The 17009-nt window shown below is 49.6% G+C and overlaps 1 protein-coding gene across 1 annotated transcript in view; it reads left to right on the forward strand.

Moving 5' to 3' along the window:
* The window catches only part of SMCHD1 (structural maintenance of chromosomes flexible hinge domain containing 1), a 437194-nt gene that overhangs the window by 201698 nt on the left and 218487 nt on the right, over window positions 1-17009 (forward strand). The window contains exon 17 of the mRNA XM_075316053.1: window positions 13894-14035. Within this exon, the coding sequence (XP_075172168.1) occupies window positions 13894-14035 (142 nt within the window). The remainder of the gene's footprint in view (window positions 1-13893; window positions 14036-17009) is intronic.

Below are 17009 nucleotides of genomic sequence, written 5' to 3' on the forward strand. Positions count from 1 at the left end.
GGGCTGGATGTGAATATCCACTACCCCCAAACATGACTAAATCAATCGCCTTATAACAGAGGCTCTTAGTTAAATGTAGCATAAATTACTGTACCATACTTGCCTAGTATAAGGTCAAAGAAACCCTCAGAACCTCGACGCACATTTCAAGACAAACCTTTTCATCAGGAGGCTCCAAAGTATAACCTCCTTCTGCTCTCCTCACCAATAATATTTTTTTAGGTCAAAGATCCCTTTGTTTATGTGTTTTTTCTGGTGATTTTCTTGCTGTTGTGATGTTTTTAGTGATTTGTAATAAATAAAAAAAATTTTAAAAAAATATTTTTTGCAAAATAAAATTATTTTGATACAATATACTCTGATTTCTGTTTGTTTGTTGATGACAAAGATTAGCACAATACTACTGGGCACAATACTACAGGGCACAAGGATGGGCACAATACTATTGGGCACAATAGTACTGGGAACAATACCACAAGGATGAGCACAGATGGGAACATTACTACAAGATGTTGGCTTAGATTACTATATGATGCTGCTAATTTTAAAACAATATTACAAAAAGGTGATAAAATTCAAAATAAAGCATGGGGTTTTTTTGCCATTAAAAATGCTTATTTATATATAAACTTAACTAAACAAAAAAGTGCAGGTTTGTTATAATAAACAAGCAAAAATTGTTCAAGAAAGTGATCCAAAGGTGTATAGAAAAAAAAACATGAATTCATTAAAAATGTCACTTTGTCCTGCAAAGAATGCGGCCCTTCTCAATTATTTTTTCTTTATGCGGCCCATACACCCAGCTGAGTTTGAGACCCCTGTTCTAAACCAAATAAGTTTGTCCTTTACGTGCTTGTTTTCAGAAAACTGTTTGCGGCTTTCTTGTGCATCATCTTTAGAAGGCTTCCTTTTGGGACAGCATCTACGCCATTACACTAGGGGAGGGAAAATTGATAATTGTGCACAAGTTGGCCATTTTCACTTAGGGATGTACTCCCTTTCTTTGTCGCTCCATTGGGAGACCCAGACAATTGGGTGTATAGCTTCTGCCTCCGGAGGCCACACAAAGTATTACACTGAAAAAGTGTAACCCCTCCCCTCTGCCTATACACCCTCCCGTGGATCACGGGCTCCTCAGTTTTATGCTTTGTGTGGAAGGAGGCACACATCCACTCATGCATTCCCATTTTAGTCAGCAGCAGCTGCTGATTTTATCGGTTGGAAGAAAAGAGGGCCCCCACAGGGCCCCCGGCATGCTCCCTTCTCACCCCACTACGTCGGCGGTGCTGTTAAGGTTGAGGTGCCCATTGCGGGTACAGAGGCTGGAGCCACATGCCGTTTTCCTTCACCATCCCTTAGAGGCTCTGGGAGAAGTGGGATCCTGACCGGTCATCCATTTACTGGGACCGGGCTCCCTCCGCAGACCCTGTGGGAATCTGCCGGACAGGAGTCTATGTATCCTCAGGGACAGGGCCCTGCATCTAAAGGTACTCTGTGTCCCCATGGGGACTGTGCATGGAGCGCTTGTTTCACAGACGCTGCACCAGCTGCTGGTTTGTGAAGACCGGGACTTCCGCGCCGACCGAGCCGGTTTGTCGGCCTCGGTATTAAATTTAGTCCCCGGCTTCATTGCGGCCTAGTACCATAACTCCCGCCCCCGGGCCTGCCAGTCAGGGGTAAGGGCGGGACGGTCGACCTGACGTCGGCAGTGAGGGCTGGAGCATACTTTGTTTCCTCCCCCCCCTCACTGATCACTGTGGAGCCCCAGACTCCCGCACTTTACTAGTCGCCGCCCACGGCTCCCTCCTCCCCTGAGAGCTCCGGCAGCCATTTTTACACACATTCTGCCGGTGGAAGATTTTCAGGAACGAGCTCTGCAGCTCTGGGAGACCTAAGGCAGGGAATCTGGTGGACACACACTCCGCTTTGGGCGGTCGGTAAGCCACACCGGTCACCCGGTGCTGGTCCCCCTAGGGTGCCGGAGTATGTATGTATATATGTATGTATGTATGTATGTATGTATATATGTATGTATGTATTTATATATATATATATATGTATATATGTATGTATGTATTTATATATATGTATGTATGTATGTATGTATGTATTTATATATATATATGTATTTATGTATGTATATATATGTATATATTTTCTCTGTGCGGCCGGATTGTTTACTTTTGGCTATATACCCTCAGTGATCACTCTCCTAGGAGACAACAGCATGTCGTCCACAAGGAGCAAGGGCGCTAAGGCAAAGGGTTTTTTCTTCAGCGCTCTATTGGGAGACCCAGACGATTGGGGTATAGCTACTGCCCTCCGGAGGCCACACAAAGCACTACACTAAAAAGTGCAAGGCCCCTCCCCTTCTGGCTATACCCCCCCGTGATATCACGGGTTCTCCAGTTTTAGCTTTGTGTGCGAAGGAGGTCAGACATCCATGCATAGCTCCACAGATTTTAGTCAGCAGCAGCTGCTGACTATGTCGGATGGAAGAAAAGAGGGCCCATGTAGGGCCCCCAGCATGCTCCCTTCTCACCCGTGGATGGTGTTGTAAGGTTGAGGTACTTATTGCTAGTACAGAGGCCGGAGCCCACATGCTGTTTTCCTTCCCCATCCCCATGAGGGGCTCTGGGTGAAGTGGGATCTTACCGGTCTCCAGGCACAGAGACCGAGCTCCATCCACAGACCCAAAAGAACCTGCTGGATATGGAGCTGAGTATCGTCAGGGACAGGGCCCTGCTACATCAAGGTACTCTGTGTTTCCATGCACATCGCGCCCACACACACCAGCATTGCTGGGAGTGTTAGTGCGCCGGGGACAACAGCGCGGAGCGCTGGTGCTATTATTCACTGCAGCTTTGCTGAGTGAATTTATGTATTGAAAACGGCCGCGCCGGCCGCTGCTGGTTGTTTTTTACATTGTGGCGCGGCTGGGACTTGTGGTGCGCCGGGGGACTTCGGCGTCGGCCGTGCACATAGGACGGCCGCGCTTATTACTAGAGTCCCCGGCTTTGCGGCCTAGTTTTCGTTTCGTTCCCGCCCCAGCCCTGCCAGTCAGAGGAGGGGCGGGACGCTGTACAGTAGCTCAGCGCAGGGAGCTGGAGTCTGCTTTGCATTCTCCAGCCCCCTCTCACTGAACACAGTGAGACGCCGGGTTCCCGCTCTTGGCTGGGGCTCGCCCACGGCCCGCCCCTCTGCACAGGACGGGGAAGAGAAGCCGGCAGCCATTATGGTTTCCACTCTGGGAGAACGGAACCAGTCACAGGTTTTTGGACGACCTCGCACCCGCTCTTGTGCGGGCGGTAAGCAACTGACACCACTAATGCTGAAGTGGGCTTTTGGGCTGTGTGCTGATATGCTATGCACTGTACTGTACTGTCGCTATTCTGGGCAACAGCAGCAAATAAGCAATGCTGCTGAGGCACAAGCTTTCAATGCTTCTTCGTTTGCATGTGCTGCAGTGTTTACTGTCAGATTGGGCAACAGCAGCAGTAGAGCAATTTGTGCTAAGGCACAAGCTTTCAATGCTGCTTCGCTTGCATGTGCTGCACGGTTTATTGTTATGATATACATTCACTGTATGTCGCTATTCTTGGCTAATGCGCCCAGATAAACAGACAAAAGCAGCAGTAGAGCAATGGTGCTACGGCACAAGTTTTCAATGCTGCTTGACTTCCATTGGCTGCAGTGTTTACTGTCATGCTTGTATGCTATACATTCACTGTATGTCGCTATCCTTGGCTAATGTTCCTGGATAAATAGACAACAGCAGCAGAAAGGCTAGGGTGCTAACGCGCAAGCTTTCAATGCTGCTTGGATTGCATGGGCTGCAGTGTTTACTGTCATGCTGTATGCTATACATTCACTGTATGTCGCTATCCTTGTCTCATGCTCCTAGATAAATAGACAACAGCAGCAGAAGAGCAAATGTGCCAAGCCACAAGTTTTCAATGCTGCGTGTACTACATGTGCTGAAGTGTTTATTTGTACTTCATGCTTGTATGACTATTCACTGTACGGTCGCTATCCTCGGCTAGGCTCTTAGATAGCTAGACAACAACAGCAGAAAAAGACAAGTTGCCAATGCACGGGCTTTCTATGCTGCTTGTACTGCATGTCATACGGTTTCAGGACCCCCAGTGCGTGCAATTGCTCAACCGGGGTCTCTGCTATATGTGGCCAAAGGAACCACCTGTGATCTCTGTCCAGAGACAGGGACGAAGTTGCAGTTTTTCCGTTGATATATTGTCTGTGACTATGACTGACATCTTACAGACTTTGCACCCCAAGCAGACCGTGGGCAATATGGTTGCAATGACCCTGGCCGCCCTGATCTGGAGCATCTCAAGGCGCCAGAGTGATTCCAGGCATCCCAGAGAGCAGGCATCCGACACGGTCGACAGTCCCAGATGGCCTAAGCGGGCTCGCTGGCATTAGCCCTCGACTACATCACTGGGCAAGGTCCCAGCGGGAGTACTCTCTGTACGATGAGGCAGACGTAGCTGTTCAGGACTCTGTTCCTGAGACCGCTCTCAATCCGGATACACCGGATGGTGACGCTATAGTGAATAATCTTATTGCGTCCATCAACGAAAGGTTGGGTATTTCTCCCTCAACTCCTCCAGTGGAGGGGTCAGCTTCACAGCAAGAGAAATCTCTATATATTGAGTACTTGTTTAGCACTCTGACTCCAGAGACGCAGTCCAGAAACGACACGCTTATCACGATAAGCGTTTCTCCGACCGTATTAATGAGACACGTGTCGCTCCCCCTGACGTGGTCAAGCGCTAGACCCAGTATCCAAATGTGGATCCCCCAATCTCCATGCTTGCAGCTAGATCTATAGTTGTAGTGGTGGATAGGACTTCACTTCAAAATGCCATTGACAGGCAGATTGGCCTCTGGTTGCAATCTGTCTATGAAGCTATCGGCAGGTCGGCTGCTCCGGCAGTCGCAGCCGTGAAGGCACTCCAAGCTATTTCAGCTAGTATTGCGCAGAGGGTCGCTGTCACAGGTACTCTCGGTCCCAGCAGCGTCTTTAACTCGCAATGTCGGCATGGCGAATCATGCTGTTATTGCTGTCCGAGACTCTACGAGCCGGACGTCAGTGGCATCCGCCAACTCCGTGTTTTTACGCAGAGGCTAGTAGTTGAGAGATTGGAACAGAGGCTGCTTCCAACGAAGTGCTTAACCAGGTTGCCTTTATCTAGTGATAGTCTGTTGGTAAGGGTTGAATGAAATCATTCAACTATCCAAGACGACTCAAAAAGCCCAGAAGGGCATAGATTCCTAGCGGGCTCAATTCACGCCCGGGGAAGGCAGCCGGAGGATCCGCTACCAAAGCGTTTTCCTCATAATTTTCAGCCCTCTCACTCCGCAACCGCGGGGGGGCAGACTCCCCCGCTTTAGCGGCATTTACCTACCGCAGGTTGAGGGCCTGTGAGTGAGAGTCAGTTTGTTTCAAACTACCGCACCGACCGAGCCGAGGCTCTTCTGCAGGCGGAAAGAGCGGTAATCCCTGTTCCTCTTCAGGAACCAGATACGCATTTTGCCCCGACCTGGTCGTGGTGCCAAAATAGGACGGCTCCTTCCGTCCCGTTCTGGACTTTATACTGCTTAACGAGCACGTGAAAACCAGGCGGTTCCGGATGGCATCACTCCGCTCCGTCATTGCCTCTCTGTCTCAAGGAGTTTTCCTAGCTTCAATAGACATCAGGATGCTTATCTACACGTGCCGATTGCTCCGAGGCACCGGCGTTGGCTACGATTCGTTATTAAAGACGAGAATATTTCGTTTCGTAGCCATACCCTTTGGCTGGCGACAGCCCCACGGGTGTTCACCAAGTTCGTGGCAGCAGAGGGAGCAGTCCCGCGCTCTCACGGTCACTCTGTGATCCTTTACTTGGGCAATCTACTGGTCAAGGCACTCTCCTTTACAAGCATGCCAACACAACCTGAACATGGCGCTGGACCCTTCCCAGAGTTTCGGGTGGGTCTTCAACTTTTCAAGGTTGAACCCAATCGCTGGCATCTCCTGGAGAGTTTTCACACTCTCTCAGCGATAGTGAAGCTTCCGCTGGACAAACAGCGTTCACTACAGACGAGGGGACAGTCTCTCCTTCAAGGAGGCGCCTCATCCAGAGGCGAGTTTTAGCTTTTCCAGACGGTCAAAGACCATCTTCAGAGGAGTCCACTCTTCAACTCAGTGGTCTGGAGCTCTGGGCAGTGTATCTTGCACTGCAAGCCTTCCTGCAGTGGCTGGAATGCAAATAGATCCGAATTCAGTCGGACTATCCACAGCGGTGGCATACACCAACCACCAAGGCGGACTACGCAGTCGACAAGACTCCCAAGAGGTCCGGCGGATTCTGCTATGGGTAGAAGACAGAGCATACACCATATCAGCTGTTCACATCCCGGGCGTACGACACTAGGAAGCAGACTTCCTCAGTCGCCAGGGCGTGGACGCAGGGGAATGGGCTCTGCACCCGTTTGTTTGCAAGAATTCTGTAGACGCAGGATGAAGACGGACGTCGACGTCATGGCTTCTCGGCAACAACAAGGTCCCGATTTTCATGACGCGGTCTTACGATCAAAGAGCTCTGGCGACAGGCGCCTTGGCTCAGGATTGGTCACAGTTCCAGCTACCGATTGCTGCCACACCATCCTCGTCGCCCCAGACTGGCCGGGGAGGTCGTGGTACCGTGATCTGTGGCATCTCACCGTCGGTCGACCGTGAGCACGACGTCATTGCCACCATGAGACGGGCTAGCCAGCCGCGGTCTGCCAAGATCTACCACAACTCGTGGAAGATATTCTTATCTTAGTGTTCTGCTCAGGGAGGGTCTCCCTGGCCATCGGCATTGCCTACTTTGCCTTCCCTCCTGCAATCTGGTTGGGAAAGAGGTTGGTCGCTCGGCTCCCTTTAAGGGCAAGTCTCGGCACTATCCGTGTTCTTTTCAGAAGCGTCTAGCACGTCTTCCTAAGGTGCGCACGTTACTACAGGGGGTTTGTCATATTGTGCCCCCGTACAAGCGGCCGTTAGATCCATGGGATCTGAACAGGGTACTAGTTGCTCTCCAGAAGCCGCATTTCGAGCCTCTGAGGGAAGTTTCCCTTTCGCGCCTGTCACAGAAAGTGGCCTTTCTGGTTGCGATCACGTCGCTTCGGCGAGTGTCTAAGCTGGCGGCTCTGTCATTCAAGGCTCCCTTCCTAGTGTTCCACCAGGACAAGGTAGTGCTGCGCCCTATTCAGGAGTTTCTCCCTAAGGTTGTATCCGCGTTTCTTCTTAATCGGGATATACCCTTTCCTTCCTTTTGTTCTCATCCGGTTCTCCGGTATGAAAAGGATTTACAGTTGTTAGTTCTGGTGAGAGCACTCAGAATCTACATTTCCCGCACGGCGCCCATGCGCCGCTCTGATGCATTTTTTGTCCTTGTCGCTGGTACGCGCAAGGGGTTGCAGGTTTCTAAAGCCACCATGGCTCGATGGATCAAAGAACCAATTCTTGAAGACTACCGTTCTGCGGGGCTTCCGGTTCCTTCAGGGCTGAAGGTCCATTCTACCAGAGCCGTAGGTGCGTTTTGGGCATTACGACACCAGGCTACGGCTCAACAGGTGTGCCAGGCAGCTACCTGGTCGAGCCTGCACATTTTTCACCAAACATTATCAGGTGCATACCTATGCTTCGGCGGACGCCAGCCTAGGTAGAAGAGCCCTGCAGGTGGCAGTGGCTTCCCCATAGGGGAGGGCTGTCTTGCAGCTCTAACATGAGGTATTTCTTTACCCACCCAGGGACAGCTTTTGGACGTCCCAATCGTCTGGGTCTCCCAATAGAGCGCTGAAGAAGAAGGGAATTTTGTTACTTACCGTAAATTCCTTTTCTTCTAGCTCTTATTGGGAGACCCAGCACCCGCCCTGTTGTCCTTCGGGATTTTTTTGTTGTTTGCGGGTACACATGTTGTTCAGTTTTTCAGTTCTCCGATGTTACTCGGAGTTAATTTGTTTAAACCAGTTATTGGCTTTCCTCCTTCTTGCTTTGGCACTAAAACTGGAGAACCCGTGATATCACGGGGGGGTATAGCCAGAAGGGGAGGGGCCTTGCACTTTTTAGTGTAGTGCTTTGTGTGGCCTCCGGAGGGCAGTAGCTATACCCCAATCGTCTGGGTCTCCCAATAAGAGCTAGAAGAAAAGGAATTTACGGTAAGTAACAAAATTCCCTTCTTTGCAACCTGTACCTCTTGTGGGGCTATGTTACCTGCGGGTTCCACCTACCCTCACTGTGAGCAATGCTCGACCCCGGTTGCACTTGCTCAGCCGGAGCCTCGGTCACTAGTGGGCCCCTCGGCTCAGGCAGACCCTCCTGCTTCCACTGTCCAGGCGGCAGGGACAGAGTTTGCAGTTTTTGCTGAGAAACTCTGAGTCGCTTTCACAATCCATGGCTCAGTCTATGGACAAATGGTCTGCCAAGCTACTAGAAGCCTTGCAGTCCAGACCGGTCCTTACACAGGCCCCGGGCACTGTTGGATCATCGCCTCCAGGCCCCTCTCGGTCTGCGCCGCAGCGTGCTCCCGGGGTGGCCCCTAGGCCTCACGTGGAGGACTCCTGCACGGACCACAGTCCCAGACCGGCTAAGCGGGCTCGCTGGGAATCGACTTCCTCACGCTGCTCGGGGTCTCAGCTTGAGGACTCTCTGGAGGACGAGGCGGACGTCGCAGCTCAGGGCTCTGACCCTGACGTTGCCCTCAATCTTGATACACCTGAGGGGGACGCCCTAGTAAACGATCTTATATCGTCCATCAACCAGGTGCTAGATCTTTCTCCCCCACCTCCACCTATAGAGGAGTCGGCTTCGCAGCAGGAGAAACACCAGTTTAGGTTTCCCAAACGTACACGGAGTGCGTTTTTCGATCACTCTAACTTCAGAGATGCTGTCCAGAAGCACAGAGCATTTCCGGACAAGCGCTTTACTAAGCGCCTTAATGACACACGTTACCCCTTCCCCTCTGACGTAGTTAAGGGTTGGGCTCAATGTCCCAAGGTGGATCCTCCAGTCTCTAGACTGGCGGCTAGATCTGTAGTATCAGTTGCAGATGGCTCATCGCTCAAGGATGCCACTGACAGGCAGATAGAGCTCCTGGTGAAATCCATCTATGAAGCCACAGGCGCGTCCTTTGCCCCGGCCTTTGCAGCCGTGTGGGCACTCCAAGCTATCTCAGCTTGTCTGTCTGAGATTAATGCGGTCACACGTACCTCTGCTCCGCAAGTTGCGTCTTTGACTTCTCAGGCATCGGCTTTTTCGTCCTACGCCATGAACGCCGTCCTGGACTCTGCTAGCCGTACGGCGGTAGCATCCGCTAATTCGGTGGCAGTCCGCAGGGCCATGTGGCTACGCGAATGGAAGGCAGACTCTGCTTCCAAGAAGTTCTTAACCGGTTTGCCGTTTTCTGGCGACCGATTGTTTGGCGAACGATTGGATGAAATTATTAAGGAATCCAAGGGAAAGGACTCGTCCTTACCCCAGTCCAAACCGAAGAGACCTCAGCAACGGAAAATACAACCGAGGTTTCGGTCCTTTCGGCCTTCAGCCAAGTCCCAATCCTCTTCGTCCAACAGGCCAGAGAAAGGCCAGAGGAACTCCTATGCGTGGCGGTCTAAGTCACGCCCCCAAAAAACCGCCGGAGGCACTGCCTCCAAGGCGGCCTCCTCATGACTTTCGGCCTCCCCGAACCGCATCCTCGGTCGGTGGCAGGCTCTCCCGCTTTTGCGACACCTGGTGGCCACATGTCCAAGACCGATGGGTGAGAGACATTCTGTCTCACGGTTACAGGATAGAGTTCAGCTCTCATCCTCCGACTCGTTTCTTCAGAACATCTCCGCCCCCCTCTCGGGCCGGCGCACTTTTTCAGGCTGTGGGCGTTCTGAAGACAGAAGGAGTGGTGATTCCCGTTCCCCCTCAGGAACATGGTCACGGCTTCTACTCCAACTTGTTCGTGGTGCCAAAGAAGGACGGATCATTCCGTCCCGTTCTGGACCTCAAACTGCTCAACAGGCATGTGAGCACCAGAAGGTTTCGGATGGAATCTCTCCGCTCGGTCATCGCTTCGATGTCACAAGGAGACTTCCTAGCATCAATCGACATCAAGGATGCTTATCTCCATGTGCCGATCGCACCCGAACATCAACGCTTCCTGCGTTTCGCCATCGGGGACAAACACCTTCAGTTCGTGGCACTGCCTTTCGGCCTGGCGACAGCCCCACGGGTCTTCACCAAGGTCATGGCATCCGTTGTGGCGGTCCTACACTCTCAGGGCCACTCAGTGATCCCTTACTTAGACGATCTCCTAGTCAGGGCACCCTCCCGGGTGGCGTGTCAACATAGCCTGACCGTCGCTCTGGCGACTCTCCAGCAGTTTGGGTGGCTCATCAACTTCCCAAAGTCCAAGTTGACACCGACCCAATCACTGACTTACCTCGGGATGGAGTTTCATACACAGTCAGCGGTAGTCAAGCTACCGCTGGACAAATAGCTTTCGCTGCAGACAGGGGTGCAATCTCTTCTTCGGGGTCAGTCACACCCCTTGAGGCGCCTCATGCACTTCCTGGGGAAGATGGTGGCAGCAATGGAGGCAGTGCCCTTCGCGCAGTTCCTTCTGCGCCCACTCCAATGGGACATTCTCCGCAAATGGGACAGGAGGTCGACGTCCCTCGACAGGAACGTCTCGCTTTTCCTTGCAGCCAAAACCTCTCTTCAGTGGTGGCTTCTTCCCACTTCTCTATCGCAGGGAAAATCCTTCCTGCCCCCATCCTGGGCTGTGGTCACGACGGACGCGAGCCTGTCAGGGTGGGGAGCGGTTTTTCTCCACCACAGGGCTCAGGGAACCTGGACTCCGATAGTCTTCCCTTCAGATCAATGTTCTGGAGATAAGGGCAGTGTATCTAGCCCTAAAGGCGTTCCATCGGTGGCTGGAGGGCAGGCAGATCCGCATACAGTCGGACAACGCCACGGCGGTCGCGTACATCAACCACCAGGGCGGCACGCGCAGCCGTCAAGCCTTCCAGGAAGTCCGGCGGATTCTGCTGTGGGCGGAAGCCACAGCCTCCACCATCTCCGCAGTTCACATCCCGGGCGTAGAAAACTGGGAAGCAGATTTTCTCAGTCGTCAGGGCATGGATGCGGGGGAATGGTCTTTTCACCCAGATGTGTTTCGAGAGATCTGTCGCCGCTGGGGAACACTGGACGTCGATCTCATGGCGTCACGGCACAACAACAAGGTCCCGGCCTTCATGGCACGGTCTCAAGATCACAGAGCTCTGGCGGCGGACGCGTTAGTTCAGGGTTGGTCGCAGTTTCGACTCCCTTATGTGTTTCCTCCTCTGGCGATGTTGCCCATAGTGTTACGCAAGATCAGATCCGACTGTCGTCGCGCCATTCTCGTCGCTCCAGATTGGCCGAGGCGGTCGTGGTACCCGGATCTGTGGCATCTCACGGTGGGTCAGCCGTGGGCGCTTCCAGACCGCACAGACCTGCTTTCACAAGGGCCGTTTTTCCATCTGAATTCTGCGGCCCTCAACCTGACTGTGTGGCCATTGAGTCCTGGCTCCTAGCGTCGTCGGGGTTATCTCAGGATGTCATTGCCACCATGAGACAGGCCAGGAAACCAACGTCCGCCAAGATCTATTACAGGTCGTGGCGGATCTTCTTGTCCTGGTGCTCTGATAAGGGTTTTACTCCCTGGCCTTTTGCCTTACCCATTTTTCTTTCATTCCTTCAATCCGGAATGGACAAGGGGTTGTCACTCGGCTCTCTCAAGGGACAAGTATCGGCGCTCTCAGTATTTTTTCAAAAGCGCCTAGCAAGGCTTCCGAAGGTCCGCACGTTCCTGCAGGAGTTTGCCACATAGTTCCACCCTACAAGCGTCCGCTGGAACCCTGGGACCTTAACAGGGTGCTAATGGCTCTTCAAAAACCACCTTTCGAGCCGCTGAGGGATGTCTCTTTATCACGTCTTTCGCAGAAGGTGGCATTTCTTGTGGCAATTACCTCACTCCGAAGAGTGTCTGAGCTTGCAGCGCTGTCATGCAAATCCCCTTTCCTGGTTTTTCACCAGGATAAGGTGGTTCTGTGTCCTGTCCCGGAGTTTCTCCCTAAGGTGGTATCTCCTTTTCATTTCAATCAGGATATCTCCTTACCGTCATTTTGCCCTCATCCAGTTCACCAGTGTGAAAAGGATTTGCATTTATTAGATCTAGTGAGAGCACTCCGGCTCTACGTGTCTCGCACGGCGCCCCTGCGCCGTTCAGATGCGCTCTTTGTCCTTGTCGCTGGCCAGCGGAAGGGTTCGCAGGCTTCCAAGTCAACTTTGGCTCGGTGGATCAAGGAACCGATTCTTGAAGCCTACCGTTCTTCGGGGCTTCCTCTTCCTTCGGGGCTGAAAGCCCATTCTACCAGAGCCGTGGGTGCGTCCTGGGCATTGCGACACCGGGCTACGGCTCAGCAGGTGTGTCAGGCAGCTACCTGGTCTAGTCTGCACACCTTCACAAAACACTATCAAGTGCATACCTATGCTTCGGCAGATGCCAGTCTAGGTAGGCGAGTCCTTCAGGCGGCGATTGCCCACCTGTAGGAAGGGGTCGTTTTCGGCTCTCTTTTATTGAGGTATTCTTTTACCCACCCAGGGACTGCTTTTGGACGTCCCAATTGTCTGGGTCTCCCAATGGAGCGACAAAGAACAAGGGAATTTTGTTTACTTACCGTAAATTCCTTTTCTTCTAGCTCCTATTGGGAGACCCAGCACCCGCCCCTGTGCCCTTCGGGCTGGTTGTTCTTTAGTGTACACATGTTGTTCATGTTGAATTGTTCTTTTGGTTCATGGTTTTCAGTTCGCCGAACATCCTTCGGATTGAATTTACCCTAGACCAATTTATAAGTTTTCTCCTTCCTGCTTTTGCACCAAAACTGAGGAGCCCGTGATGCACGGGAGGGTGTATAGGCAGAGGGGAGGGGTTACACTTTTTAAAGTGTAATACTTTGTGTGGCCTCCGGAGGCAGAAGCTATACACCCAATTGTCTGGGTCTCCCAATAGGAGCTAGAAGAAAAGGAATTTACGGTAAGTAAACAAAATTCCCTTCTTTGTTGCCAATGGTTTTGAAATTAAGGATATGTGTACACGTTGAATGTTTGGTTGCAGAAATTTCGGCACCATTTCTGCATCTCTTGGCAAGAAAAACACCTTGCAAAAATGCACATTTTTGATGCGTTTTTATTCATTTTTGCATGCATTTCTCTCATTGCTTTTAATGATGATTAATGTGGAAAAAACAATGAAAGAATTGACATGCTGCGGCTTATTTTCTACACCAAATCTGCAAGGAGAAAAAACGTATGCACAACACTTCAGTTTTCTCATTGACTTTGCTGACATCTGGATATGCTTGCAGTTTTGTGACAAAACGGCACTTGAAAAAAAAAACCTTAAAATCACACATCCTTCTGTTTGTTGAGTTATTTAGGGGCCACACCAAATTTACACTGTTGTAAAGCAGTCATTGTACATCCTGTATATTATATCAAAGTGTCACATTGTCAGTGTTGTCCCGTGAAAAGATATAATAAAACATTTACAAAAATGTGAGGGTGTAATAATTTGTTTTATACTGTATGCTCTAAGGGACAGATAGCTTTGGTCAGCAGACTATGTGCACAGTGCGGGTGCTCCAATCCATGCACAGGCCATGTGATATTCAGGAGTAGTAAGGTCTCATAACATAGAACAGTAGAATGTATGTATAAATGTATAAATATAATAAATGTATAAATATAGAATGTATAAATGTCAGTTCTGTTTTGCCTAAATTATTTATTTTTTATTTTTTTTTTTTATGTAGAGGGCAAACCGTACAAATTTTTTGTTGGATCTCTGGACCAAGCTCGCGTTGGAGTACCATTCGATATACCAATAAATGTACAAGATGAATTTGGTCATTCAACATTACTTCCAGCAGATATTAAGCCAATTTTGGAGGGGAGGTATTTATTCAGACATTCAGAGTGTATTTTCATGTTGTAGTACATTAAAGGTTAACCAGGTTTTTCCCCTATAAGCTGCAGCCACCACCAGTGAGCTTATACACAGCATTTTAAAATACTGTATATAAGCGCCCAGGCAGCTCTGGATAACGTAAAATAGAGCTTTATTATACTCACCTAGGGGGTAGTTCGGTCTGACCAGTGTCGCTGCTTTTGGGTCCGGCGCCTCCTCAATCTTGTGGTGTCGCCTTTCTCCGTTCCAGGCCCGTGTGGATAACTCGTTCTACGTCATCCACACAGAGGCCGCCATTACGCCCCTGTTCACGTGGGCTTTGATCGGCCCTGCTGAGGGCTGATTAAAGAATTGTAGTGCGCATGTGTGGGCGGTCTTTGACTTTTCCTCATGGCTGCGTTTTACAGTATTTTGCTCTGCCCTCACCAGGGCAGATCAAAGTGCACGTGTGCAGAGGCGCAATAGCTACCTCTGTGTGTATGATGTAGGACACGTAATCCACACAGGACTGGGAAGAAGGATGATGATTGCAGAAGATGGTAGCTAGTTGTTCATAAAAGCAAGTATTACAAGATGGTGGCGACTTATTACACAATGAAATTTTATGCTATCCAGTGATAATTTTTAATCAGAAACATCTAGTTTTGCGATGATCAAACAATGTTAGATCACTAGCAGCTATTACACACCGTGAATATTGCTCTGTTTACAGTGATACTGCGATTTTCCTCACAATTTTTGCCCCGTGTAATAAGGCCCTTAAGGCAATTTGGCTTTCTGGTGAAATTTCATGATGATCCTAAAATGCCCTCTAAACTTTTCAGATGAACTTAATGTGACTTCCTCTAATCATTTGAATTCACATGTCCTAATGTACAAGGTTTCAGTACTTTTTGCACATCTTGCTATTCTCTAACATGGAGCTTAATGGCAAAATTCACAACAGGTGTTTGATCTGTGAACTGCCCCAATAAAGTTTGGTGTTCATTTAGAATAGGTAATTAAACAGTCCTTCTCATCATGCTGTTCACTTTTTCACATCATGAGACCAAGATGACAGCTATCAATTGATCAACAATACCTCCCCATTGTGAGGCTTCAAGCAGAATGGTTCTTAGGCCTTGTGCGCTCACTGCGTTTTTACACGCGGTTTTGCTGCAGAAATTTCTTGAGAAATGTTTGTATCCTTTGTGCAGACATTTCCCAGCAAAACCTATGGGAAAAAAAATAGCTGTGTGCACACTGCGTTTTTTTTCTCAAGAACATGCTTTCTGCAGAATTTCTTGAGAAAATTTCTTGAGAAAATGTGCATGTCACTTCTTTTCCACAGGTACCTGCGGTATTTCACTTTATTCACTGTAATGTAATCGTGAAATACCGCGGGTATACCGCAGGTAGAAAATGATGTGCGGTATACCCTCTGTATAGCCGCGGTTTACCTGCGGTAATGTTCATCACTGGGAAGTGATGTCATTATGACAGGAAGAGGAAGCGGAGCAGAGCAAACACACACACACACACACACACACACACACACATCACAGACATAGAATACACACACATATCGCACACAGACATACAGAATACACATAGAAATCAAACGTACGTAGAGTATATACATATATATATATATATATATATATATATATAATTATCTATCTATCTATATAAAAAAAACAAAACGTGTGCTCTGGCGTCTTTTTACCGTAAAGCTGAGGTAAGCACACAGCGGTGGCCCGGTATTCTCAGGCTGGGGAGGGCGAGGGCCCGGGCCCGGGTTAATGCCCCCTCCCACAGCCTAGAAAATCAGCCCGCAGGTGCCCCAGGACTGTCGCATCCATTATGCGGCAGTCCCGGAGTGTCCCCGGCTCTTCCAGATTGCCGTGATGCGGTGGCAATGAGGGTAATAACGAGTTAAATGGCAGCGCATCGCTGCCATTTAAGTCCAGGCTTAAACATGGCGGCGTCTATGAGACAACTTTCATATTAACCCGTAAGTAAAGTGAATAAACACACACCGAAAAATCCCTTATTTTAAATAAAAGACAAAAAAGCCCCCTCTTTCACCATTTTATTAATCCCCCAAACACACAGCTCCGGCGTAATCCACCGAGGTCCCACGACGCTTGCATCCAGCCGCGACTGACACTGTACAGAATGCAGCCTCGCAATGAGCCTGCAGAGGTAACTACAGGTCATTTCTCACACCCGATAATGTGAAAACACTATTGCTCGGGAGAATTGCAGCGTGTCAATTGATGATTTATCTGTCCTCTATCTATCCCTCTATCTATTCTTCTACTATCTATCTATCCTTCTGTCTATTTATCTATTTATTTATTTATCTATCTATCTATCTATCTATCTATCTATCTATCTACTATATGTCTGAGAAGGAAATGCCTTTTTTTTTTCTCCAATGTGCTTTATTGCATTGAATGCATTAAAACACATGTACCAACCCGCGGTAAAACCACGGCAATACCGCGGGTGCTTTATTACCACGGTTTTTGCTGCGGGTACGGTATTCTGCCACAGGGTGCGGATTTTTCGTAAGAAAATTCCATTTTCTAGTGCGGACATAGCCTTAGATGAAAGTGGCCACTAAGATTAGCGTGTCAGAGTGTCATCAGCAGATTGCAATAGAGATACAGAAAGACTGGAAGAGTCACAGAAGGGCATAGAAGTGGACGTCCTTTGGCCACATCTTATATTGATGACCGCTAAATTGTGAACAATGCCCTTCGGAAGGTGATAATGAATGCCACACAACTCCAGGCACATTTAAGAAGTTGAGAGGTACTAACTATCACGTCAGAACATTTGAAACCATTTACGTTGGTGTGGTCTGTGTGCTAGATGACATGCAAAGGTATCTGACCACACCACCAGGCACAGGCGTCATCTTCTTGCTGGATGAGGGACCAGTGAGCCTTAGTGCTGTTCACTGATTAAGGTCGA

The sequence above is a fragment of the Anomaloglossus baeobatrachus genome, chromosome 6 (assembly GCF_048569485.1).
Source record: "Anomaloglossus baeobatrachus isolate aAnoBae1 chromosome 6, aAnoBae1.hap1, whole genome shotgun sequence".
NCBI lineage: Eukaryota > Metazoa > Chordata > Amphibia > Anura > Aromobatidae > Anomaloglossus > Anomaloglossus baeobatrachus.